The sequence below is a fragment of the Rhinoraja longicauda genome, chromosome 6, assembly GCF_053455715.1.
Source record: "Rhinoraja longicauda isolate Sanriku21f chromosome 6, sRhiLon1.1, whole genome shotgun sequence".
Taxonomy (NCBI): domain Eukaryota; kingdom Metazoa; phylum Chordata; class Chondrichthyes; order Rajiformes; family Arhynchobatidae; genus Rhinoraja; species Rhinoraja longicauda.
Window position 1 is genome coordinate 49341822 of NC_135958.1, and position 26904 is coordinate 49368725.

Consider the following 26904-nt stretch of genomic DNA (forward strand, 5'->3'; position numbering starts at 1 on the left):
GGGCTGAAGGGCCTGTTTCCATACTTAATCTAAACTAAACTAAAAAAAGCTAAATACTCCATCTGTGCCTGTATCCCCAGTCCCTGCACCTTGAAGCCAGTACCCAGCACTTCCTGGATACAGCATTCTGATCCTCCTGCTTCCGGAGCTCCTGACCAACAAGCCTGACCCTTCAGTGCAGATGAAAGGCCTGTGCAGTGGATATGGAGAGGATGTTTCCACTAATGGAAGAGTCTAGGACCAGAGTTCATAGCCTCAGAATTAAAGGACGTTCCTTTAGGAAGGAGATGAGGAGAAATACCTTTAGTCAGAGGGTGGTGAACCTGTGGACTTCTTTGCTGTGGAGGCCAAGTCAGTGGATATTTTTAAGGCAGAGATAGATAGATTCTTGATTAGTACAGGTGTCAGCAGTTATGGGGAGAAGGCCGGAGAATGGTGTTGGAAGGGAGAGATAGATCAGCCACGACTGACTTGATGGGCCGAATGACCTAATTCTGCTCCTATCACTTATGAACACGACTGGTCTGATCACAAATATTACACTCAGTTCCCATGCCAATCCCCGGGCATCATCCCCGAATACACCTGCTCTCTCCCAATCCCCCTATTTGACCCAGCCTGAGGCTCTCAGAGAGCATCAAATATTGTCATTTCAAATCCAAAAATCTGCAAAGCCCATTTTATCTCAGCTGGATTTCAATGTGGTGAGACATTGACCAAAATCACCCAAAATCATCCAAATCCGCAATGCTTCACTGCACTCTCCAAGCATAATCCTGTCACTGAGTCTCAGGCTAGGCGACATTGTCTTATAATTAAAGTCCTTTCACTTGCGGGAAACTTCTGCACACAGAGGTGATAGAAGTTCGGAACCCTCATTCAGTCGATACTGAGTTAATTGTTAATTTCTAAACCTGAGATTGTTGTTGATAGAAGACATCAAGGCAGACAGTCACAGATCAGTCATGACCCTGAGTACGATGGGAGAATCTGAAAGTGCTAATGGCTTATTCCTGGACCTATGTCCCTATTGTATCAAATGTACGCTTTAGAATTAGAGATACTATGATTTCACTTAGACGTGACACAGCTTCCTTTCATGTATCGAGCTGCATTAGAGGATGGTCATTAGCATTGAGGCAATGTTATTGAGAGAATCAGAAGCACTTATGAAAGATCTGTACTGTTTAACATAACCCCCAAATTAAATCATGCTCCTGGCTCACTGGAGATGTTGCAATCCTGAACACTCTGGTCTTATTACAATAAGTACAGCAAGATGAGGGATGTGGAATTAAGCCTTTACCATTGATAAATCTCAACCACATCTTCTGGGAAGGAGGAAACAAAGAGACCCCCCAACCAAAGCCAGCTTATAGCTGATGCAAAACGGCACTTTAAAATAAACCAACCCACTTTCAATGATCTCTACTTGAGTTCTATTTGTTCTATTGAAAGCCCAAACTAACATTATGACTCATTCTGCGAGTTTGACCTCCAAAATGTCCAGGTCACTTCAATTAATAATTCAGACTTGCAGCCACAGCAGAGAAAAAACTTATTGTACATGTCACTTATAAAATGGCCCCTCGCTGTGGTCATTAGAGATGTGTCACCATGTTGCATTATTAGAATCCTATTTTTCAGCCTACTTGAAATTTAGTTCTCAATTAATCTATTTTAAGTCCTTACTTGATTGCAGTACATTTTTAAATGTGAGCCTCTTTGTAGGTAGTAAGGTTGCCATGGGCAACCAGAGCAATCTAATACCATGGAGAAGTCCACCGTTTGCATTCATATGTGATCCACTTCCCTTACAATGCGATAGGATAAATCTAGAATAAAATAGGTATCTAGAATTATTGTTTCATTGCCATAGCTATTATTTGCTTTAGAATCTGTTCTTTCTTCACAGTGTCAGGTGAAAGTACAAACAACAGAATTCAAATTTTACACATTCAAATTTTTTCAGAAACACTTCAGTTTCAATTTAGTTTATTGTCACGTGTACCAGGGTACAGTGAAAAGTTTTTTTTGCTTCCTAACACTCCAGCATATTAACCTGATTAAACTAATGTCAGATTTCAAACCCCAGCCCCAAATCAATACTCTGATGTCGAATAGAAAGAGTGTTGTCAAGAAACTTTGGGCGGCACGGTGGCGCAGTGGTAGAGTTGCTGCCTTACAGCGAATGCAGCGCCGGAGACCAGGGTTCGATCCCGACTACAGGAGCTGTCTGGATGGAGTTTGTACGTTATCCCCATGACCTGCGTGGGTTTTCTCCGAGATCTTCGGTTTCCTCACACACTCCAAAGACGTACAGGTTTGTAGGTTAATTAGCTTGGTAAATGTAAAAATTGTTCCCAGTGGGCATAGGATAGTGTTAATGTGTGGGGATCGCTGGTCGGCGCGGACCCAGTGGGCCGAAAGGGCCTGTTGCCGCGCTGTATCTCTAAACTAAACTATATTGGACTGAGATGTTTTCAGAATAGAATCAGAAAATGATAAACACTCTGGAAAGTCTTTCAACCAAAATATTAACTCTGTTGGAGACACAAGGAACTGCAGATGCTAGATTACACAAATAAAGCATAGAGTGCTGGAGTAACTCAGCGAGTCAGGCAGCATCTCTGGAGGCCATGGATCGGCAATGTTTTTATGTCAGGTCCCTTCTTCATACTGATTGGCAGTGGGGGGAGAAAGCTGAAAAGAGAGGTGTGGGCAGGACAAAGTCATTTCTCTTCTCTCATTCTGTTACATGCTTTTGCCTCTGATTCATTTCTTTGCTTTTGGCCCACCCTTCTACCAATTAAGCCCCCTCACCTGTATCCACCTATCACTTGCCAGGCTTTGTCCCAACTCGAAACGTCACCTATCCATGTCCACCATGTGCAGTCCACTGGTGCTGCATGAAATATTTCCAACATTTCCATTCTTTGGTTAAGATTTCCAGCAGCGTTTGCTGTTTCATTCTCAAATGTTTCAGAATACAGGCGCTCCTCGACTTACGATGGGGTCACGTTCCGAGAAACCCATGGGAAACCGAAAATATCGTGAGTCGAAATGCATTGAATGCACGTGATCACACACGAATACACTGTGGCCGGAAGCGAGCTGTGGCTCGATATGGGTCGCTGCCGTTTGCACCATCGCAACGTCCAAATATCGTAAGTCGAAGCATCGTAAAGGGGGGGGACCTGTAGATCAAACCTTGGCACTCCTACTCTGCTGCAACAGCACAGAAGCATATTCATAATTATTTGAGAAGAGAAGAGAAGAGCTCTTGACTTTGTGGACTGGATTTTAATGCATTTAATTGCATGTAAAATGCATCTGGAATTTTTACAGTAACCCGATTAAAATTAAATCTACAATAAAAATAAATAAAGAGACAATGCTCCAACACCTGTTGAGAAAAAAACGGTTAACAATTTCCCATCAGAAATGGGAATATTTAGAAAAACAGACTTGTTTTTAAGTTGTGAAGGAGGAGGTGGGCATTGCAAAGGCAGCTTTTGTGTTAGTGAGAGTGCAAAAAGAATACAAATGAATCGGGTTGGTTTCGGCTGAGAGAGTAGTGAAGGATGTTGTGCTAATTTGTCTGGAGGAGGTGCAAGTGGAGGAAGAACAGCGGAGAAACAAACAAAAAAATCCAACATTGGAACAGAATAACACATAGCATTGTCGTTAGAAATCTGAAATCCAGGGAAATCCAGGAAAGATCCAGCAAATCAGATAAAAATGTTGCTAGGACTACAGTTTACTCTCCCCCCAACCCACCCCTAAACCATTGCACACCTATTTCTCCGACTATTCGGCCCTCTTTCCCACAACCAACCCTCCTTTCCCCACCCCCCCCCCCTCCCCTCCCGTTCTACCTTGATCCCACCCTCTGGATTTACATTTAGCTCCTCTTCTCACCTGATCTGACACCTTTGTTTATTATCTCCATTCTGTCTCCTTTGCTCCTCTTTTGCCACCATTTTGACTAATTTTCATCTCTAAGCCTTTGCCCATCCACCTGCTGATCAAAACTCCTTCTCCGGTCTCCACGCATCACCTGGGAGGTTTTGACCTGCCGCCACCTCCCTCTTCCAGTTTTAGACAATAGACAATAGACAATAGGTGCAGGAGGAGGCCATTCGGCCCTTCGAGCCAGCACCGCCATTCAATGTGATCATGGTTGATCATTCTTAATCAGTACCCCGTTCCTGCCTTCTCCCCATACCCCCTGACTCCGCTATCCTTAAGAGCTCTATCTAGCTCTCTCTTGAATGCATTCAGAGAATTGGCCTCCACTGCCTTCTGAGGCAATTGGCCTCCACTGCCTTCTTTCCTTGGCTACAATCAATCTGAAGAAGAGTCCCGAACTGAAAAGTCACCTGTCCACATGTCTTCCAAATATGGTGCCTGACCCGTTGAGTTACTCCAGGACTTTGCATTCTGAGCTAAAATTACAAATTGATCACGAAACTGCAAAATAGACACAAAAAAGCTGGAGTAACTCAGCGGGTCAGAGAAAAGGAATTGGTGACGTTTTGGGTTGAGATCCTTCTTCAGATGTCTCAAGAAGGGTCTCGACCCGAAATGTCACCTATTCTTTTTCTCCGGAGCTGCTGTCTGACCCACTGAGTTACTCCAGCTTTTTGTGTCTATCTTCCCAAAATGCCAAACCTAGTCTCTACCACACTGACACCACTCTGATACCCAAACGTGAGGCTCTGACATTACAGTAACTGGAAAGGCTCAGTTTATGAAATTATTGAATTCAATGTTGTCCAAGGTTTATACACAGAAGATGAGGTGTTTGTCCTCATGGTTGTGTTGGGTTTCAGTGGAGCAGCTTAAATATAAGTGGTGTGTCCATTTTATGTCCATCAAAAAATTGATAATTGAACTGTAATATCATGCAATTCTGTCAATACTCCAAAATGTATTCAACAACAATTTGTTATTAATGTAGCAAAGATAGACACAAAATGCTGGAGTAACTCGACGGGTTAGGCTGCTTCTCTGGAGAGAAGGAATAGGTGATGTTTCGGGTCGAGACCCTTCTTCAGACATTAATTTAATTAATGTAGCACCTTGAATGTTATAAAATCACACAAGGGCCTCACAGGAGTGCAATCAAACAAATTTGACCTCAATTACTAAGGAGATGCTCGTGAAAAAGATCAAAACTCAATCAATCAAGTTGGTTTCAAGAATACCTTACGGAAAAGAAAACTAGCAACGAGGAGGCACTTACAGAAGTTTAAAGACTTTAAACTTTAATTGTAATTTTTCGATCAGGTTATTAGTAAACTGGATAACTCATTATTGAGTTTATTAATAACCTAATCGCAAATTGCAACAAAAGTAAAGATTTAAAGCAGAAATTGATTCAAGTGATTCCCTTTCTTTATGTCTCTTCAACTATTAATCCCCTCAGTTCAGGGAGGCAGTGTCTTCTGAACCTTTTTTGGGTCGGAGAGTCGCTAGTTATTCACTGTTACTTCTCACTGCATTTTTGCCGTTTTTTTACCGGGGCAGAGTGTTAATCAACTTTTTTCACCTGTGGGGATAATGGCGTTCGACTTGTGAAAGCAGCCCACACAACCCACCTCACAGCAGGGCTACCACCGGCTCCTGACATTTGCAGTCTCCTTCAGAAACAAGGAACTGCAGATGATCGTTTACAAAAAAAAAAATGACAAAAAGTGCTGGAGTAACTATCCCTGGAGAACACAGATAGGTAATGATTTGTGTCGGAACCGGTCCCGAAACGTCACCTATCCATGTTGCCCAGGGAAACTGCCTGGCCCGCTGAGTTACTCCAGTACTTTGTATCTTTTTCTACCAATCTTTTGTTCTGCAGTCAAGGTTTGGTTCATGGAAAAAGACCCCTTTATGTGTTTTAATTTTTTCATATCTTTAGCAGGAGGTTAACATAGACACCAGCACCAAGATTTACAGACTCAGATTTAAATTCATACAGACTTTAACGGGTTCATTTCCCCTTTTTGAAAATAATATTTTTAATTTGCTTATGAAAAACAAAATCTATCTTCCAAGTTATAATGCATCGATGTGAGATTGACCTTCTGGTATTCATGTTCCCTACTCTCTATCAAGGCACACTTTATGCAGCACTTTGTGGGAAATAAATCATTGCAGGCAGCTTGCACTGTTGCTCATTCACAAATGTTGGCACAGTTAGAAGCTGTTCAGTTTTTAACCTATTTTTTAAATAAAAGAGAGCTGTTTTAGAATATAAAGTGGCCTCAGTGTCATTCCACACAGAATTTATTACAGATCAAACTAACTGTAGCATCCAACAATAGAAAGATGTGATATTGGAATATAATTATGTAACATGGCAACATACAATTCACAACACTGGAACCATTTATCTGCCAAATATCACACCTGCAAGGGTAGAAAGGTAGAAATTCATTCATTGTCGTCTCTGCAGAGAGTGTGAAATCGTGGTGGATGTGCCTTATCTTATTGAAATGCCATTTAACTGACATGACTTGTGAAGTAACACTTGTATTGCCCAACGCTTTAATACTGCAGTAGAGTCAGGCTTCTAGATATGGAGATTAGTGTCTTCGGCAGCAAGAAATCATGATAAGAAGTGAATCGGTTAGCCTACAAGCACTGTGCATCACAGCTCTGCCAGTGTGCTACTCTGACCCACTTTCTTTTTAGTTCAAAGGCAAGAAAAGCTGAGCATATCCCATTGCTTTACCGAGTGCCTTGTGTCCACTACATCTCTGAGATTGACAACCCCATGGGAATGAGTGCCCCATTTCTCTTTTAGAACGATTATGGGTTTTTTTAACTCAGTAGTCCATTTTGAAAAAGTGATTTCCACATGAGAGTAATTGAATTCTTAATATATGTTTGCTACAGTTCATATTTATTTGTCATCCTCACTCACCAAATATAATACATATTTAAATTCTACTATCATTGACCAATAATATGACCTAAAAGACTCAGCACTTTTAGAAATAAACTGTCTTTCCTTGAGTTATTTAAAATGCCATAAACTATATTTGATGATTTCTAAATGTCCAGAAATGTTTTTTATTAATCCATGAACTACACTTGTTTAAAATAAAGTTTTTAAGAGGAAAATGGAAAAGTTAAATTAAAGCAAAATGGCGTCCTAATATATCCCTGATCCCCTGGTGCCCAATGGTTGCAGGTGGCTTCAAAGACACTCACGAATGTGTGCTTCTCTGCCACATAAGGCTGTGGAGGCCAGGTCAGTGGATATTTTTAAGGCAGAGATAGATAGATTTTTGATTAGTGCAGGTGTCAGAGGTTATGGGGAGAAGGCAGGAGAATGGGGTAAGGAGGGAGAGACAGGCCAGCCATGATTGAATGGCGGAGTAGACGTGATGGGCCGAATGGCCTAATTCTACTCCTATTACTTATGACCTTATGACCTTGCCTCCCAGTCAGGACTGTGGGGCTGCAGAATGGAGGATGCAGGTTGGCTGAACTAAGCCAACAGTGATCTATTCTCCCCACATATTGATGGCCAATTTGGAATGGCCTAGGAGAAGGTCCATGTACCGTTCCCTAACCTGTCCACTCTCTTCCTTGTCCAGTGGCCTGATAGAACAAGGAGTGTGGGTACGAAGTGCTGCCTGATCAGCTTGTGAACCTGAACCAAGGGCAGCTCCTGAGACAAACCAGCCATTCCAGGAAAGAACGGCAGCTAAAGGCACTTGCTTTACACTTTCTTGTACAATCAGGCAATACCTAAGGGAAGGTATAGATGTCCCTTTTTACAGACTGAAGCCACATTTTGTAATTCAGGTCCAACAACTGTCAGAAGAAAATACAACATCCAAGAGGATTCTTTAAGATATCTCTTTTCCGGGGTCAAAGGCAGAAAGTCACAGCTATGGAGGAATGCATGCCAATGGATGACTGTCCTACTTAACTGGAAAGCACTGTACGCGGGAAAAGCACAGTCCTTTTTTAAGTCTCAGAAGAAGCTACTGTGCTACCAAGTGGAATTCTATAACCCATTTTGTAACATATTAAGAGTGTACCTTATAAATGGGTCATCAAATTCTATGTACATTCTGCAGTGCTAAATTGTGGGGAAGTTAGTGGAACCTAACTTAAGGGTTAGAATGATTGAGTACTCAAGACGAGGCCATCGATAAGAATAGTGGAAGTAAGGCCATTTCTTACTAACAGTGCTGGCTTTTCACAGCAGGTCACCCACATGAGAATAGATGAGAATTGTTGCTTTTTTCTGCTCAGTCTTCCAAAAGGCAATTGTCAACGTTCCACACGATGAATTGTTAGCAAAGCAAAAGTACGCTAGTTGTCGGTGACATATTCATAATTGTTTATGAAGAAGGAAGAGACAACATATTCCAATTAGCTCGATGTGGCACGGTGATTTCCATAGATATTTATACTGGGCTTATGCTTTTCATGACGAAGAATATAAGATCCTAAGAAACAAAAGCAGGAGTAGTCCAACAGTCCTTTCAAGCTTAAGCCAGACACAAAATGCTGGAGTAATTCAGTGGGTCAGACAGCATCTTTGGAGAAAAGGAAATGGTGATGTTTCGGGTCGAGACCCTTCTACAGTCCCTTTAAAGCATGATATCCTCAAAAGACCCATTCAAAAAATCATGGCTAATCTTCCGTCTCAGTATAATCCCTATACATTTTCATGTCCAGAAATATAATCATTTAAATTCGGAATGAACTCAATGTATCTTGGCTTTCCATGGGAGAACATTTAAAAGGCTTACCACCTGCTGAATGTAGGCATTTATGCTAAATGGCCTTTCCCTGATTAAAATAGGGGCAAAGTTTAAATGAGAGGGGGAAAGTTTAAAGGAGACGTGCAGGACATGTTTTTTTACACAGAGATCATTGGGTTCCTGGAATGCTCTGCCGGGGGCAGATACAATAGTGGCATTTAAGAGGTTTTAGATAGGCACGTGGATATGTAGGGAATGAAGGGATATGGATCATATGCAGGCAGAGGAGATTAGTTTAACATGGCATCATGGGCAGCATGGAAACTGAAGGGAAAGGACATGGTCCTGTGCTGTCTTCCCAGTTCTCCCTCTATCTTCCTGTCTTCCCGGTTCTCCCTCTATCTTCCTGTCTTCCCAGTTTTTCCTCTATCTTCCTGTCTTCCCAGTTCTCCCTCTATCTTCCTGTCTCCACCTATATCCTTCCTTTGTCCCGCCCCCCTGACATCAGTCTGAAGAAGGGTCTCGACCCAAAACGTCACCCATTCCTTCTCTCCCGAGATGCTGCCTGACCTGCTGAGTTACTCCAGCATTTTGTGAATAAATACCTTCGATTTGTACCAGCATCTGCAGTTATTTTCTTACACTAATGGTCCTGTGCTGTACTGTTCGATATTTAAAATGAGGATGAATAAACACGATCAACCAAAACATTATGACCTGATGAGCCAAAACATTATGAACACCTGCCTAATCTGCTGTTGGTCCTCCGTGTGCAGCCCCATACGCAGCAGGGTGCAATGCACTGTGTATTGTGACACATTCCTCCCGTGACCACCATTAAAATTTACTGTGACTTGTGCCACAGTAGACCTTCTGTCGGTTCAGACCAGACGGGATAGACTTCGTTGCCCTCGCGCATCGATGAGCCGTGGGCGCCCAACACCCTGTCGCCGGTTTGTGGTTTGTCCCTCCTCGGACCACTGTCGGTCGGTACTCACCACAGCTGACTGGTAGCACCCCACAAGCCTTGCCGTTTCAGAGATGCTCTGACCCAGTCGTCTGGCCATAACAATTTTGCCCTTGTCAAAGTCGCTCAGGTCTTTACTCCTGCCCATTTCTCCTGCATCCAACACATCAACTTCAAGAATTGACTGTCCACTTGCTGCCTAATATATCCCACTCCTTGACAGGTGCCATTGTAACAAGATTATCAATGTTATTCACATCGCCTGTCTGTGGTCATAATGTTTTGGTTGATCGGTGTACATACAACGTTTACAATAGACAATAGACAATAGACAATAGGTGCAGGAGGAGGCCATTCGGCCCTTCGAGCCAGCACCGCCATTCAATGTGATCATGGCTGATCATTCTCAATCAGTACCCCGTTCCTGCCTTCTCCCCATACCCCCTGACTCCACTATCCTTAAGAGCTCTATCTAGCTCTCTCTTGAATGCATTCAGAGAATTGGCCTCCACTGCCTTCTGAGGCAGAGAATTCCACAGATTCACAACTCTCTGACTGAAAATGTTTTTATTTATCTCAGTTCTAAATGGCCCACCCCTTATTCTTAATCTGTGGCCCCTTGTTCTGGACTCCCCCAACATTGGGAACATGTTTCCTGCCTCTAATGTGTCCAATCCCTTAATAATCTTATACGTTTCGATAAGATCTCCTCTCATCTACTAATGATACTAGGTGTGGAAAAATGTAAATGATGGCAGGAGAAAATTATATTGAGTGATACATGCGATGAATGAATGAGGGGGCTACCATGTCAGATGCAGTTCAGTACAGGAAAGTATGCAGTCATTATTTCCATTATTTTCTAAATGGTGAGAGGGAGATGCTTAGAGACTTGAGTGTCCAATTACAAAAACTAAAGAACAAAACATCCTCCCAAAGAGCCTGGAATAAAATGAGGAGGATGCTTTAGTAAACAGAGCTTTAGTAAGACCAGCATCTGTGCTACTCCATTCAGTCCTTGCCATTTGATACAAGTAAGGTGACATTGGCCTTAACATAACAGAATGATTTAAACTAAAAGGGTTAGCTTATGAAAAGTTGCTTAAATGAGCTAAGAAAATCATGAGATGATTTCATTAAAATGATTAAGAAAAGTGGTAGAATGATTTAGCCAAGTATAGAGAAAAATTATGTAGAACAAATATTATCACTGATCAGAGAAGTATCAGATAAAATTTCAGAATGTTGAGTCTGGAACTTAGACGATATCTGTGAATCAAATTGGAAGGCACCAAAATGATAGAAATCTTCCCAAAATGATTAAGATTGTTGCATCAAATGACCTTTCCAAGACTAAGATCAATAGCATTCTGTTATGAAAGAGAGCCGAAGGATATTGAAACATATCTTCGATATTGAAACATGATACGTTAATAGAGTTTTGTTGCAGGTGAACTATGATCTACTTGAATTTGAGTAAGCCCTATGTGGCTCATGATATGTTACTGTTCTTATGTCTCTAGTGGGGCCGAATGAAAGAAAGTACATCTAAAATTTTACTGACAACTATATTACATACATTTTTATAACTTCAGTACTGAGCAGAGAAAAAAATGGCCAATAGCCAACAATAATATTCATACATCATTTTTTTTACAAATGCCAATGAATTCCAATACATTCCAAAGTATTTGTTGGAAGGACAAATGTGCATTGGATTAGAAACGAGTAGTCTAGTCCCACTGCACGAAACTGAACGTTAGATTGAAATGTGAGATCTTAGTTCCGGGTTAATGGGCATTACATTTTCTTCTGTATGAAAATGTATCACCAAGAATTCACCTAAAGCCAGGCTTGGGAGGTTTGGCCAACAGTTGCAGGAAGGAAGTTATTAGGTGAAAGAATGATTGCCTAAAGCACAGCCCATAAATTGTTGAATTGTCCACCAGCCAATGAAAGTTGTTGGGATTTGGAGGAGGCTGGAGAAATTATGGGAGGGGGTATTGGGGATGAGGCCATCACAAATGAAGGAGAGAAATCTGGAATAGGGAGCATTGGTGTCAGGATGTGAAGGGTTGTTGGACATGGCCGAGCAGAGAGATTGCAGGTTAGGGGCAACTACAGGTCATGATGGGCTTGGGGAAAGGCTGTCAAAGAAACATTCCAGTGTAAGATGAACCTCCGAAAATTTAGATAACTATTATTCTCGCCTGCAGACCTCCAGAAATAGAGTTGCCCAATTAAAGCCATGTTCTTGAGGGACTATCCTGTGATCTACTATGACCCCAGGATAGCATGGTCCAAATTCCCCTGCCATGCAATGATTCATTGCACAAGGAATGATACCATTGTGCATCTGACGCAGAAATCATGCTGGTGTCAGCAGGCCGATTCAAAATCAGACATGAAGATAGACATAAAATGCTGGAGTAACTCAACGGGACAGACAGCATCTCTGGAGAGAAGGAATGGGTGACATTTCAGGGTCGAGACCCTTTCTCCATTCCTTCTCTAAGGAATGCTGCCTGTCCCACTGAGTTACTCCTGCATTTAGTGTCTACAGTTTAAACCAGCATCTGCATATCCTTCCCACACTCAAGATCAGACATGCACAGTTGAATTTCCCATTTAGTATCGTTGAAAATATGGAAAATATTCATTTTCAAATTGCCTAATGTTGAAGAAAGCAGCAATCTAATTGCACAAAGCACAAAGTGCTGGAGAAACTCAGCTGGTCAGGCAGCATCTGTGGGGGGGGAAAGGCCAGATGACATTTTGGATCGGGACCCCTTTTCAGACGGAAATCTAATTTCAAAGCTCGTATTGTTTATCAAAAAAAAGCTTCCTTGAACATGTGAAACTCATTGGATCTAAATCGAAGCATGATTTTGATCACAATACAGAGAGAGATAAAAACAATCTTCATTCCAGTTTGCCTCAGTAATACATCTTAACTCCAATCTCAGAGCCACAGTAGCATTTTGCTTGTGTCATAACACAATTTCTAACTCCAGCTATCCAAATTGTTCTTGGATCAATTTAATGATAACTTAGTGTTGAATGATGGATAGCTTTGTATAATTAGCTCACCTCTCCTCAAACTACGTTAGCACTTCAATCTTCCAGAGGAAGCAGCAAGTATAAAAGCTTCTATCACAAGAACCTGAACTCAGATCCCTGATTTTATAAACGGTTTTATATACGTTTTTTTTCCTCTTGATTTTCATTTAGTTCAAGTGCTGACCGCTCCACGTATCTTGAGAGGTTAGAATCTCGAAGTGCAGGGTTTGCAAACTGAGGCTACTGGTAACCTGACAGAGTTTTATTTGTAAAACGGGGTGAGAAAGAAAAACCTAATCACTAAGGAAAGGTTGACAATTGATGTATCATTGACTCTTTTGTAAGATTTTCGTGCAGTTGCTGTTCTGAAATGCAGGTCAGTTATTAATAGCCAATTTTGTGTTTTGCTAATATTTCCTGGACGGTGTCAGATTAGGAAAAGGGGAGGTGCAACGAAACCTGGGTGTGCTTGTACATCAGTCACTGAAAGTAAGCATGCAGCTACAGCAGACAGTGAAGAAAGTTAATGGCATGTTGGCCTTCATTGCGAGAGAATTTGAGTTTAGGAGCAAGGAGGTCCTACTGCAGTGTACAGGGCCCTGTTGAGACCCTGCCTGGAGTATTGTGTGCCATTTTGGTCTCCTAACTTGAGGAAGGACATTATTGCTATTGAGGAAGTGCAGAGTAGGTTCACCAGGTTAAATCCCGGGATGGCAGGACTGACAAATTATGAAAGAATGGGCTTGTATTCACTGGAATTTAGATGGGAGGGGATCTCAGAGAAACATATAAAATTCTTGAAGGATTGGACAGGTTAGATGCAGGAAAAATGTTCCCAATGTTGGGGGAGTCCAGAACCAGGGGCCGCAGTTTAAGAATAAGTGGTAGGCCATTTAGGACTGAGATGAGGAAACACTTTTTCACCCAGAGAGTTGTGAATCTGTGGAATTCTCTGCCAGAGAAGGCAGTGGAGGCCAATTCACGGGATGTTTTCAAGAGAGAGTTAGATTTAGCTCTTCGGGATAAAGGAATCAAGGCATCTGGGGAAACTGCAGGAACGGGGTACTGATTTTAGATGATCAGCCATGATCATATTGAATGGTGGTGCTGGTTCGAAGGGCCAAATGACCTACTCTTACCTATTTTTCTATGTTTCTATGTTTCTAATATGTGGCTATGGTCTTCTGTACAGTAACATCTCTTACCGTTGTTAATGCATGATATGAAAAGTTTTGTTCTACCTCAAAACACTGTCTTGCATTCCACTAATGTAAAATAAGTTAATAGTCAGACTATTCTCTTCATCCTTTCCAAGTGCAACGATTGGAAAGTAACAAATTATCGTGGAGGTCAATTCCTGACATGAATCCCAGGACACCACTATTTTTGTTATTTGTATCCATCTTTTAGCTCAAAGCACCAAACACAAATATATTAAATATATCATTGAATAGAGTAGTGTTAAGACAATCAAAACATTGGGCAAAGACGGAGAAACAGAAAATTGATTTAAGAATCAATTTATGAGATGAGATTTAAGAAACCAAGAGGAATGAGGCATATATTAAAGTCATGGCTGATTTGCACAAGAATTAAATTCAACCCAAATTATATAGTAGCTGCATCATAAATCTCAGGTCAGGTCTGTTATCCTCCAGGGAAATTCTTTCTTCAAATATTTTTTTTTTAATGTTCCTGTAGTGCTGTGGAGAGGGGAGGGTGTGGAACTGGCTGAACTACTCTTGCACAGAGCCAGAATGAACTAGATGGGCCAAGTGGCCTCCTTTCTTCTGCAATTCTGTGGTGCTTAATGAAGCATGCAGGAAGAAAATGGAGACTCATTGTGGAAAGATGGCCATTCAAAGTTCCCATGTGATTCACTGGAGGCCTTAAACATGTCAACACTTTTTATATTTCAAACATTTTGGTTTAATTTTTAAAAAAAAACATGTTGATCAATCACCTATCCCAAGGATATTCTCCCTTTGGATTCAAGCAGACATAAAAAAAAATGCTTCTTTGACCTCAGTACAATTGCCACAAGTTATCTTTTAATTTTACCCGGTCAGTCTCACTTATCAGTCTTACAATTGCTGTCTAATTCAAAATATACACATTGCTTCCTAATCAATGTCCAATCCCCATAATGATGATAACGTTTAAATGTGTGTATTCGTACAGGTTTTGTTGCACCCACAACTGAATTAGGCTTGTGAACTTGTGGCATGTGGACTAAGTGCTTACTACATCACAGTCTGAGTACATCAAGTAAAAATGAATTCTTTCAAATGATAATTTAAATCATAAATCACAAACGGGAACCCAATTTCCACTTACCGTGATTGCCCTTGGATGTTCGAACTGGGGTAAAATGGTTTTTGGTGGCTCTAACAGGCGAACTATCCTTGGGCGATCCATCTATTGCTGTCATGTTCTCCCTCTCGAAGTGTGGTACTGGGATTGGTCCCTGGTTTCGTAAAATGTCTGCCAAGGCCCTGTGAAATTTGAGAAAAAATATGCATTGAGAAACAAGCACAGTGTCTTTATGTTACAGCTATCAATGCCCATGTGCTTTGGGGCCTTTAAAGTCTGGATCAATACTTTCAGGCTCATGGAGTAGTGATTATTCATATTTATTAAGTGTAGGGAGGAAGTGCAGATGCTGGCTTAAATCGAAGATAGACACAAAATCAGCATGAAAGGCAGCATGTCTGGAGAGAAGAAATGCGTGACGTTTCAGGTCAAGAAACTTCTTCAGACTGAATTCATGGTTCTCACATTAATTCATATTTATTACATTGATTGGTTAAAATATCCCAATATGACAATTAAAGTAATCACTTGAAGCCAAAAGTATTTTTGTCCATGACAGGCCAATCAATGTTTTATTAGGAACCCACAATTTCTAAACATTACAACCCACAAAATCTCGCACATCATTGGATCAACATTCAGCATCAGCCATTGAATGGTGTGTAGTGGTAGGCCTGCCTTCTCTGCTCTCCACCATTGTACAGCAAGAAAGGTAGAAAAGCCACTGGTCTGAGAATGAGTCACAGGGGCAAAGTAAGGTCACAGGAGGGAAATGGTGGGCAGGGAGGGCATTAACCATGTCTGCTGTGAGTTTGTGACTCGACCTCAGGACACCAGAGGATGGTGTTTATTGGTCGTATCCCAGGGATGACGACAGTGCTCCTAATCTAGGTGAGGTGGGGGATTTGTTAAAATAGGGAAACTAATGATGTAGACTCCCGGAAGTAGATTAACCGGCCCAGAACCGCATCTCATCCGGACAAAACCTCAGATGTATTTCAATGGCTTCCGTTTACCAGAGGGGCCTCTCCCATCTGCAAGTCATGCATTAGGAACTGGAAATCAGAAAATACCATGGGCTGCAGAGAGTAGGAGATCAGTCTGCATCGCTGGGCATCTCAGTACGTCAGCATCTCAGCGTCAGAGAGGACCTGATGTAAAACCGCAGATTTCCCAGGATCTCATCCATTTTCCTCCACAAGTTTTCTTACCCAGCACAGATACACAATGTGATTGGCCAGGGTTGGATTCCCACACCTCCTGATTTGGAGGAGCAAAGAATGGTCCATCTCGCTTTCAATGGTTTTGTTCAGAAATTACCTTTAAGCACCGATCAGGAAGCAATTTTGCAGGATGGTAAATGGGAATAATGGAACTGTCTCGGACTTGGTTGGGTGGGGCAGCAGACAGTGGGCAACTTGAGAAAGTGAGACATGCAGAAGAGAGAAAGACGAGGTCGAAAAATAAGGGAAAATGAGAAAGCATAGTTTCATTGCTTGAGTTTCCGCCAGTTTATATTTCTAAAGGTGATACAGGTGTTCCAACCTGTGGATCTAATCACAGCTTCATAACTGGACAGCTACTTATTCAGGGCTGTGAATGGCTTCAGTGGAAGGAGGGGAGTGAATGGCATTGTAAGAGGATATTGTCTAAATGAAGAGGCAAACATTTCTGGAGGCACATCATCATTATTTATTTTCATTACTTCAGTTAATCTATTCATCATTTCCCATGTAATTGAATTCACACGAATTCCTATGTTAATGCTGAACTTGTGTCTATGTCAGTTGCGATGGTCTACCCACATCTTTGGATTCCTTTTTTCTTTTTGACGTTAAAACTTAACACTATTGTTCATTATTTTCTTATAATAGTTTATTTTCTAAGAATCAAAACCAATTGACAACGAAACCATTCTGCATGTTATTATTATTCTTGTCTTTCTGCGGCAGTTCCATACACACATGCTAATCACAAATAAAATGCCTTGTCTTTTCTTAAATATGTAAGAATGTTGTATTTCTAAACTTCCATCACTTCAAGAGCTGTTGATATCTGAGCTGCTGACAGGATACATGGACCTGCGTGTTTATCTATATCTATCTATAGTTATCAACAATAGTTATCAACAGAAGCAATGTGTGAAGAAATGTAGGAAAATAACTGCAGATGCCAGTACAAATCAAAGGTATTTATTCACAAAATGCTGGAGTAACTCAGCAGGTCATGCAGCATCTCAGGAGAGAAGGAATGGGTGACGTTTCGGGTTGAGACCCTTCTTCAGACCGAAACGTCACCCATTCCTTCTCTCCTGAGATGCTGCCTGACCCGCTGAGTTACTCCAGCATTTTATGATACCTTCAAGGTGTGAAGAATTTCTTTCTAGGTAACTGGCTCAAAAATATACAATGCAAACAACCATCAAAGTAGACCTATTCAGCAGGTCAAGCATCATCTGTGGAGAGAGAAGCAAGTTCTCCATTTTAAGTTGATGACCTTCCGCTAGTGAATGGTTTATTTGGGAGAAATAATTGTACAGGTTCCAAGCTGCTATTTAATAATTGTGCTTATAAACACCGTTATTGCAGAGAAGTTGATTTTGTTTGGAATGTAAGACATTGGGTCATTCCCATTCCAAGCTTTGAATATTTATTAATTTCATCGCCCAGGGTTTAATCCAATTCATTAGCAGGCATTGTCAGTGAATGATGTTGGCAGTAAATGATATCTCTTCTTTCTTTCCCATGACTATATGTGTAGGTTGAACCTTGTGGCCAATTTACACTTGGTTTTAAATTCAATCCCACTCATCTTCGAGATCTCATCCACCCACTCGGTTATTGATGAGGCTGTGTCTTTGTTCTTCGACTAAGTTATCTTGATTATTTTCTTAGGTGGCCAGATCTATGCTTATGTATTGACTTGTTCTCTCACACCACACCATTTTTCCCTAAAGTCCTCCCTGCTGTTGGTCGATCGCATCTTGTTTGATGTATGTATTCATTTCTGTATCTTTTCCTTTGTATCTATACAGAGAGAACATAACTCGTTCTATATTTATTAAAAGTAATACGCAATATTACGCAAATATAAGTATAAGTAATATAAGTAATATTTTAGGTCACCATTTCTTTCTCTCTTCCTTGTTGTATAACTAACTCCCCACCCCACCCCCAACCCCTCAACCTGCCAACCCCATTCTTCCTTTCCTTTGGCCCAATTTTAGACGCAGTTCTTGACTAATGCTTTCCCTTTCCAATATCCTATTCTGGCTACTCATCTTACTTATTCCTTGAATTTTCTACTCCGACAATGAATAAGTTCAGTATTGCAGGCACATGAATTGTATACTGATGTTCTTTACTCAGTGTCGTTTCAGTTTCATTTGAGCATCTTGTTTTGCTTTTTGGCGCTTTGATAAAATGAACAGAACACAATCTGATCAGCCAGGAGCTCGCTTTCATGGAGTTGACATCCTGGAAACTGTGTACCTCTGTTTATTGGTTTACTTCTTCATAAACCTTTTATTGATAATTATCCATTCTAGTTTGTTAGATTTACCCCAATGAAACTGACATATTAAGTGATTTTTAAAAGTCACACCAAGCCCTAACCCCATTGCCTCTTCCCCACTGCTGTTTTTGTGGCTGGGTTGTTCCTACATGAGAGCATAGAAACAAGTCATGCCTGGTTTTTGAGTTGTCAAGCTCATTTCTTTATCATGTTCTTAAAACTGATCACTTCTATTGTCTCAGTCCAGCCTAGCTATTTTTTGTTTTATTGCTTGATGGGGTCTGAAATTGAGACTGCACCTGGAGTACTGTGTGCAGTTTTGGTCTCCAAATTTGAGGAAGGATATTCTTGCTATTGAGGGCGTGCAGCGTAGGTTTACTAGGTTAATTTCCGGAATGGCGGGACTGTCATATGTTAAAAGACTGGAGCGACTAGGCTTGTATACACTGGAATTTAGAAGGATGAGAGGTTATCTTATCGAAACGTATAAGATTATTAAGGGGCTGGACACTTTAGAGGCAGGAAACATGTTCCCAATGTTGGGGGAGTCCAGAATCAGGGGCCACAGTTTAAGAATAAGGTGTAGGCCATTTAGAACAGAGATGAGGAAAAACTTTTTCAATCAGAGAGTTGTGAATCTGTGGAATTCTCTGCCTCAGAAGGCAGTGGAGGCAAATTCTCTGAATGCATTCAAGAGAGAGCGAGATAGAGCTCTTAAGGATAGTGGAGTCTGGGGGTACGGGGAGAAGGCAGGAACGGGGTACTGATTGAGAATGATCAGCCATGATCACATTGAATGGCGGTGCTGTCTCGAAGGGCCGAATGGCCTACTCCTGCTCCTATTGTCTATTGTCTATTGTCTATTGAGTCATGTTTCTCCATGAACTGTCCATCCTCCCCACACTGCTTCTGCTCTGTAAGCCCCCGTGGCTCAGCCTGCATCATGGGGATGCAGTTGTCATGAGTGGGGATGAGCAGTGGGAAACAAGAGTTTCTATTAGTGAAGCCTTTCTGGGAGCATGCCATTGCAGCCAGCAGAAGTCAAGCATTTCTTAATGATCACCAGTCGAAGTGTTTCCTGCGTTGTTTAGCAACCAAGAAAAACAGATAAACATTTGGCTTATGCGATAACATTTGAGTTTGGAGAATCTTTTTTCTCTTAATACAATGGTGAATTGTTCTTGCACTATTACAAATACAAATTAATAATGGCTTCCTTCATTTTACTTGGCTCTGCATTTTGCACCCCTTCCTGCTTTGGGAGAATTGCTCAAACCAAGCATTTATTCATCAGATGTACACCTGTGAACCTTTCCATGCACCCAGCTGATTTGATGTCCCTCCATTCACTGTACAAGGATCTAAACCACAAGGAAAGATGCATAATGCTCTCAATGGATGAATAATTAATTACTATTCTCACAAATGCTTTTTTGCAAGGCCCTTTTTTTATACCAATTCACATAAAAAGGGAGCCATCGTATTTACATTCCCTTTAGGTACTTGGAAAGTAGACTTTGGTTCAACACATTTGGAGTATTGTTTGCAATTCTTTTAGTTTAGAGATACAGCGCGGAAACAGGCCCTTTCAGCCCACTGGGTCCGCGTCGACCAGCGATCCCCACACATTTAACACTATCCTGTACCCACTGGGACTAATTATTGTTTTAAATTTACCAAGCCAATTTACCTACGAACCTGTACATCTTTGGAGTGTAGAAGGAAACCGAAGATCTCAGAAAAAAAACCCGACGCAGGTCATGTGGAGAACGTACAAACTCCGTACAGACAGCACCTGTAGTCGGGATTGAACCCGGGTCTCTGGCGTTGCATTCGCTGTAAGGCAGCAACTCTACCGCTGCACCAATTCTGGTCTCCCCATTACAGAAAGGATGTGCAGGCTTTGGAGGGCGTGCAGAAGAGGTTTACCAGAATGCTACAAAGCTACAAGGTATTAACTATTAGCGGAAGTTGGACAAGCCTTGTTTTGATTGATTTCTCTGCAGCATCGGAGTCTGAAGGGAGATCAGATTGAAGTGTATACAATTGTGAGAGGCATAGATAGGATAGAGAATCTATTCCCCATGATGAAGATGTCAAAGAGTAGAGAGAATAGCGTTAAGGTGAGAATGACAGCGTTTAAAAGAGATGTGTGGGGCATGTTTTCTTACAGAGTGGTGGGCACGTGGACCAAGCTGCCGGGCTGTTGGTGGAGACAAATACAATAGTTGCATTTAATAGGGTTTTAGATTAGACTTTAGAGATACAGTGTGAAAACTTCAGCCCACCGAGTCCACGACAACCAGTACACACTAAAGACAATTTACAATTTCACTGAAGCCAATTAACCTACAAACTTGTACGTCTTTGGAGTGTGGGAGGAAACCGGGGTACCCGGAGAAAACCCACACAGCCAGAGAGAGAACGTACAAACTCCATACAGACAGCACCCATGGTCAGAATCGAACCCAGGTCTCTGGCGCTATAAGGCAGCAACTCTACTGCTGTGCCGATGTGGCACCCCAATGCACAGAAATGTACATGGATATGCAGGGAATGGAGGGCTGTGGATCATGTGCAGGCAGAGGAGATTGGTTTAATGTGACATCATGTTTGGCACAGATATTGTGGACTGAAGGGACTGTTCCTGTGCTACACGATTCCATGCTTTTGTTTTATGTAACTGCATATATGTGATGGCGATTGCTATAATTTTGTTACTTGATCGTTCCTGTTTGTTGATTTTCAGTATGTAACACCATTACAACCGAAGGGAACGGTAGCTTTACTTGATAGCAGTTATCACTTTCTCTAAGTGTGTAGGAAAGAACTGCAGATGCTGGTTTACATCGAAGATCAACACGAAAAGCTGCAGTAACTCAGCGAGACAGGCAGCATCTCTGGAGAAAAGGAATGGGTGTCGTTTCGGGTCAAGACCCTTCTGCAGGCAGGAGGTTGTATTTCAGACTGGAGGCCTGTGACTAATGGTGGGCCTTAGGGTTCGGTGATGGCCCCAGGGCTGATTGTGGTTTATATTGACGAGTTAGATGAGAATGTGCAAGGTGTGATTAGTAAGTTTTCAGATGACACTAACGTAGGCGGTATCATAGACGGTGAAGAAGGTTATCAAACATCACAGCAGGATCTTGATCAGCTGAGCAAGCAGGGAGAAGAACAGTTAATGGAGTTCTATGGAGAGAAGTGTAATGTGTTGTATTTTGGCAAGTCCGGCCCTTCACAGTGTTTGATGAGGCCTTAGGGAGTGTTGTAAAGTAGAGGTATCTAGGAGTACAGGTGCACATTTCCCTGAAAGTGGTGTCGTAGATGGATAGGGTGGTAAAGAAGGCTATTGGTACATTCACCTTCATCTGTCAGGTTATTGAGTATAGCTTGGGATGTTCTGTTTTTGTTGTGCAATATATTGCTGAGGCCACACTTGGAGCAGTGTGTTCAGTTTCGGTCACCCTCCTATAGGAAGGATATCATTCAGCTGGAAAGAGTGCAGAGAAGATTTATGAGGATGTTGCCAGGATTCAATGGCCTGAGCTTCAGGGAGAGATTTGGACTTTATTCCTAGGTGCCTAGGAGGCTAAGGGGTATCTTAGAGAGATGTATTAAATCATGAGGGGTATTACTTGGGTGAATGCACAGAGTCTTTTACCCAGGGTAGTGGAATCAAAAGCCAGAGGACATTGGTTTAAGGTAAAAGGGGGAAGAAGGAACCTGAGGGATAACTTTTTCATTCAAAGGGTGGTGGGTATTCAAAGGGCAGCACGGTGGCGCAGCGGTAGAGTTGCTGCCTTACAGCGAATGCAGCGTCGGAGACTCAGGTTCGATCCTGACTACAGAGTTCGTACTGTACGGAGTTTGTACGTTCTCCCCGTGACCTGCGTGGGTTTTCTCCGAGATCTTCGGTTTCCTCCCACACTCCAAAGACGTACAGGTTTGTAGGTTAATTGGCTGGGCAAATGTAAAAATTGTCCCTAGTGGGTGTAGGATAGTGTTAATGTGCGGGGATTGCTGGGCGGCGCGGACCCGGTGGGCCGAAGGGCCTGTTTCTGCGCTGTATCTCTAAATCTAAAATCTATATGGAATGAGCTGCCAGAGGAGGTAATTGAGGCAAGTGCCATGATGACATTTAAAAGACACTTGGACAGTTACATGGACAGAAAAGGTTTAGAGGGATATGGACCAAATGTAGGCAAATGGTATTAGCTTACATGGGGCATCTTATTCAGCATGGACGAGTTAGGTTGAAGGGCCTGTTTCTATTGCTTTGTGACACAGTCGTGTCTTCAGAGGCAGTTACTTTAATGATCTAGAAGGGGACGCAGAGCCTGTTGTTGAATTAAAAAGTGGTGACATTATTTACAATGCTAACATGGATACATCAGTCTCAGAAGATGGGATATACAAGAGAATCCATCAGGAAATAAAGGCAGAAACCATAGAACTTTAACACCATCCTTGCAGAAATCACAAAATACTGCAGAGGTGCCCTGAGGACTGGACAAAGGCTGCTGCTATTCATGTGTAGACAAGCTACAAGCACAATCTGGAAAATTTAGTTCATTGGTGTGTGATGTTCATTCTTGGTAAAGCTGTTCAAAGCCATTATTTAAGTTAAGATGTGGAGCTCCCAAATAAAAATGAAATCATGAAAAATCGATGCTCGGTGTTCATGAATTGTAGATCTTCCCCATCACACCAGTTTACGTTGAGTACACATCAAAGGGGTTTAGACTGAGGTTGAATACAATTTTTTTGGAAAGCCTGGTGTTGCAAATAAATAAAACAAGAGCCTGTGGAAATATTTAAGAATGATGTAAAAAGCCTGGAAGGTGGTGTAAAAAATAATGTCACCAACCCCCATGAATGAAACTAATAAAATATATGATTCTGTGTGCATGTGATACTGCTGTAAGCAAGATTGTCACTGTACACTACTTGTGCACATGACAATTAACTCAATTTGACTTGATTTGACTAAGATGTGTAGGAGAAATATAAGAAAATAACTGCAGATGCTGGAACAAATCGAAGGTATTTATTCACAAAATGCTGGAGTAACTCAGCGGGTCAGGCAGCATCTCAGGAGAGAAGGAATGGGCGACACTTCGGGTCGAGAGCATTTTGTGAATAAATACCTTCAAGATGTGTAGGAAAATAACTGCAGATGCTGGTACAAATTGAAGGTATCACAAAATGCTGGAGTAACTCAGCGGGTCAGGCAGCATCTCTGGAGAGAAGGAATGGGTGACGTTTCGGGTCGAGACCCTTCTTCAGACTAAGATCGCACAAGGGCCTACTTTAAGAACCTTTTTTAATAGATATCTTTTTGATTAATCTGGAACTACAAGTCACGAACTTAATAGCTAAATCTTCAGTAAAAAATGAATGTAATCACCTTCAAAGAAAACAGACAAAGCTCAGGGCAAAAATTTGAATGAACTTGGAAATTGGGTCGACAGGTGAAGTCCAATGCATATAAATTTAAAGTGCTTGTCAGAGCAAAATCTCCACAAAAGGTCTATTGCCTGAATTGGAAAGGTTAATATTATAAGGAACATGAAAGTGAAACGGGGATCCAGGTTTACAAGAACCTGCAGCTTTTTACAATTGTACAACAAACTAAATAGCTGTTAGGATCCACTAAAAGGTCATTGTAGAGCTCAATTCATGACGTGGTGCTGTACCTTTATCAATAATGTCACATGCAGCCTCGGAATACTGTGTACAGTTCTGATCGCAATCAGAAAATATCACCTAAACTGAGACATCCTCACCAAAAGGGAAGGGTAGGAGGTGACATGATTGCTGTTTTCAAGGATGTAAGGAAGATTAGATAACGTTCGTCGCGAACAGTAGAACAAGGTTGCAGGCTGGAGGGTTAATTGGGAATTCCACCTGGATTTTATTGACACGGACAAGTTACACTTACTTGCTGTTCAGATTCCCCACTCCCCATTCCCTTCAGTTACTTGAAGCAATTCCAGAAAGTTGATATTACTTTCCCAAATAACTTGAGGGCCGAGTAAGAAATAGAGGCAGGCCTCTTCCAATGTGATCCGCAGAGATCAGAACAAGCTCCAGTCTGAAGAAGGGCCTCCACCCGAAACGTCACCCACTCCTTCTCTCCAGGGATGCTGCCCGACCCACTGAGTTACTCCAGCATTTTGTGTCCATCTTAAGCTCTTCCCATGAAACTCTTCTGAAAGGTGACAGATTCCTCGACCGAGCTTTGCCACCTCGCAAACGCAACTTATTAAAAATAAAATAGATAATTCAAACATTTTTTAAATAATCAAAAAACTTACAAATAATTGTAAACACTAAATTAAACACCAATCATTTAACACAATATCCTACTGCACAGAAAGATCCCATGGGGTTTCGTAGCAGGATCTGCCTGGAATTGGGCAGAGGAACTCATCCACAATGCTTAGGACTTCTTTGTTTCAGGACGGAAAATCCAAGCCATTATCTTGGTGACTGAGTGGTGCATTTATGGAACTAGTTCTCTACATAGATGATGGAAGCAGAAACTATTAATTATTCCAAATACAAATTTGTTAGATTGATTCAAGAAAATCATGCTGCACTTTTAAGAGGTTAATGATTTGAGATATCACTTATGGTAAGTGGGGAGAATAAGTGACAATGGAACAGTGATCACAAAGTGTTTACTAACTGTCAGTCTGAATCTGGTGTAGAACAAGTAATAGTGATTTTGTCACAGTTAGTCAATAGCTATCATGATTTAATAACGTTATCATAAAGATGATATCAGATGAAAGAGACTTTTCTTTTCAGCTAGCTATTCTCCGTTCCTTCGAGAACTGTGATGTAATTGTGTGATCTTTCTAAAATGTGTGGGAGGCAGCTGGTGCAGAAGGAATGCCACTGTTACAGAGAGCAAGGACGTCAGAATCACTGGTGAGACATTTATTTGTACGTGAATGTGACAAGGGATCAAAAGGTTAGCAACATGGAAGCATAAGTGTGAACTGAAAACCTCTTAAAATCTTGCACTGTTGCGTGTGCCTAAGATATGTTGATTAGTTAAGGACCTGTCTCACTTCGGCGATTTTTAAGGCGACTGCCGGTGACTAGGCTGTTGCCGCACGGTGTGTTGTGGGGTGTCGTGGGCATGGTCGTGGGCAAGGTCGTGGGCATGGTCGTGGGCAAGGTCGTGGGCAAGGTCGTGAGTAGTCGCCAAAAAGTCGGCGTTTTTTTCTGGTCGCTGCGGAATTTTCTCACTGCTCGAAAATTTTCGGCGACTGCTGGCTTGAGGCCAATGATGGTAGCTTGTCGTCTCCTGGCGTGGGCGCTGTCGTAGGTTGTCGCCAGGTTGTCGCCAGGTGACTTTGGTTGTCGCCGGTGCTGATCCACCTTTTATAAGAATTTTGTTTGTTTGAATAAAGTAAATTTTGGACATTTTGACCAAAGATTGGATGTTTGAAGTTATTGTACTTCAGAGTAGTTTCTCATGGCATCTCTTTCAAATATTTTAATTTCATTTGTTTTGACCAATAAAACAAATACAAACACAAGCATTGCACTGCATTGAAAAGCGAACTCTTTTCCTTTATTTTGACATTGCACTGCATTGGGTCTCAATAGACAATAGACAATAGACAATAGACAATAGGTGCAGGAGTAGGCCATTCAGCCCTTCGAGCCAGCACCGCCATTCAATGCGATCATGGCTGATCACTCTCAATCAGTACCCCGTTCCTGCCTTCTCCCCATACCCCCTCACTCCGCTATCCTTAAGAGCTCTATCCAGCTCTCTCTTGAAAGCATCCAACGAACTGGCCTCCACTGCCTTCTGAGGCAGAGAATTCCACGCCTTCACCACTCTCTGACTGAAAAAGTTCTTCCTCATCTCCGTTCTAAATGGCCTACCCCTTATCCTTAAACTGTGGCCCCTTGTTCTGGACTCCCCCAACATTGGGAACATGTTTCCTGCCTCTAATGTGTCCAATCCCCTAATTATCTTATATGTTTCAATAAGATCCCCCCTCATCCTTCTAAATTCCAGGGCCCGGTACAACTGTAGAAGGACCTCTTCAGGGACAAGGGCTTCAACCACACAGACTTCTTCTTGGGCTTCTTCTTCCCCATTCCTCTAGTCCTTCTGTCTTGCAGAATTTTAAGCGTGAGGGCCGCTGCAAGCAGCAGGGCCTGCATTTGATGTAAGAGCAATGCCATCATATGTTGACTCCTAGCAGTCATGATGCTGAATGATCGGAGACCCTACCCACACCCCTCTGGTGCCAAAATTACATGAAATGGCTGCCATTGTCATCAGTTGTGGCCTGA

At 41.8% G+C, this 26904-nt stretch overlaps 1 protein-coding gene across 4 annotated transcripts in view; it reads right to left on the reverse strand.

The window, feature by feature from the left end:
- LOC144594451 (protein shisa-6-like) overlaps positions 1-26904 on the reverse strand; it is a 517988-nt gene that overhangs the window by 434535 nt on the left and 56549 nt on the right. For all 4 annotated transcript variants that reach the window (XM_078400942.1, XM_078400938.1, XM_078400941.1 and 1 more), the window contains one exon: positions 15091-15248. In XM_078400942.1, the coding sequence (XP_078257068.1) occupies positions 15091-15248 (158 nt within the window). The remainder of the gene's footprint in view (positions 1-15090; positions 15249-26904) is intronic.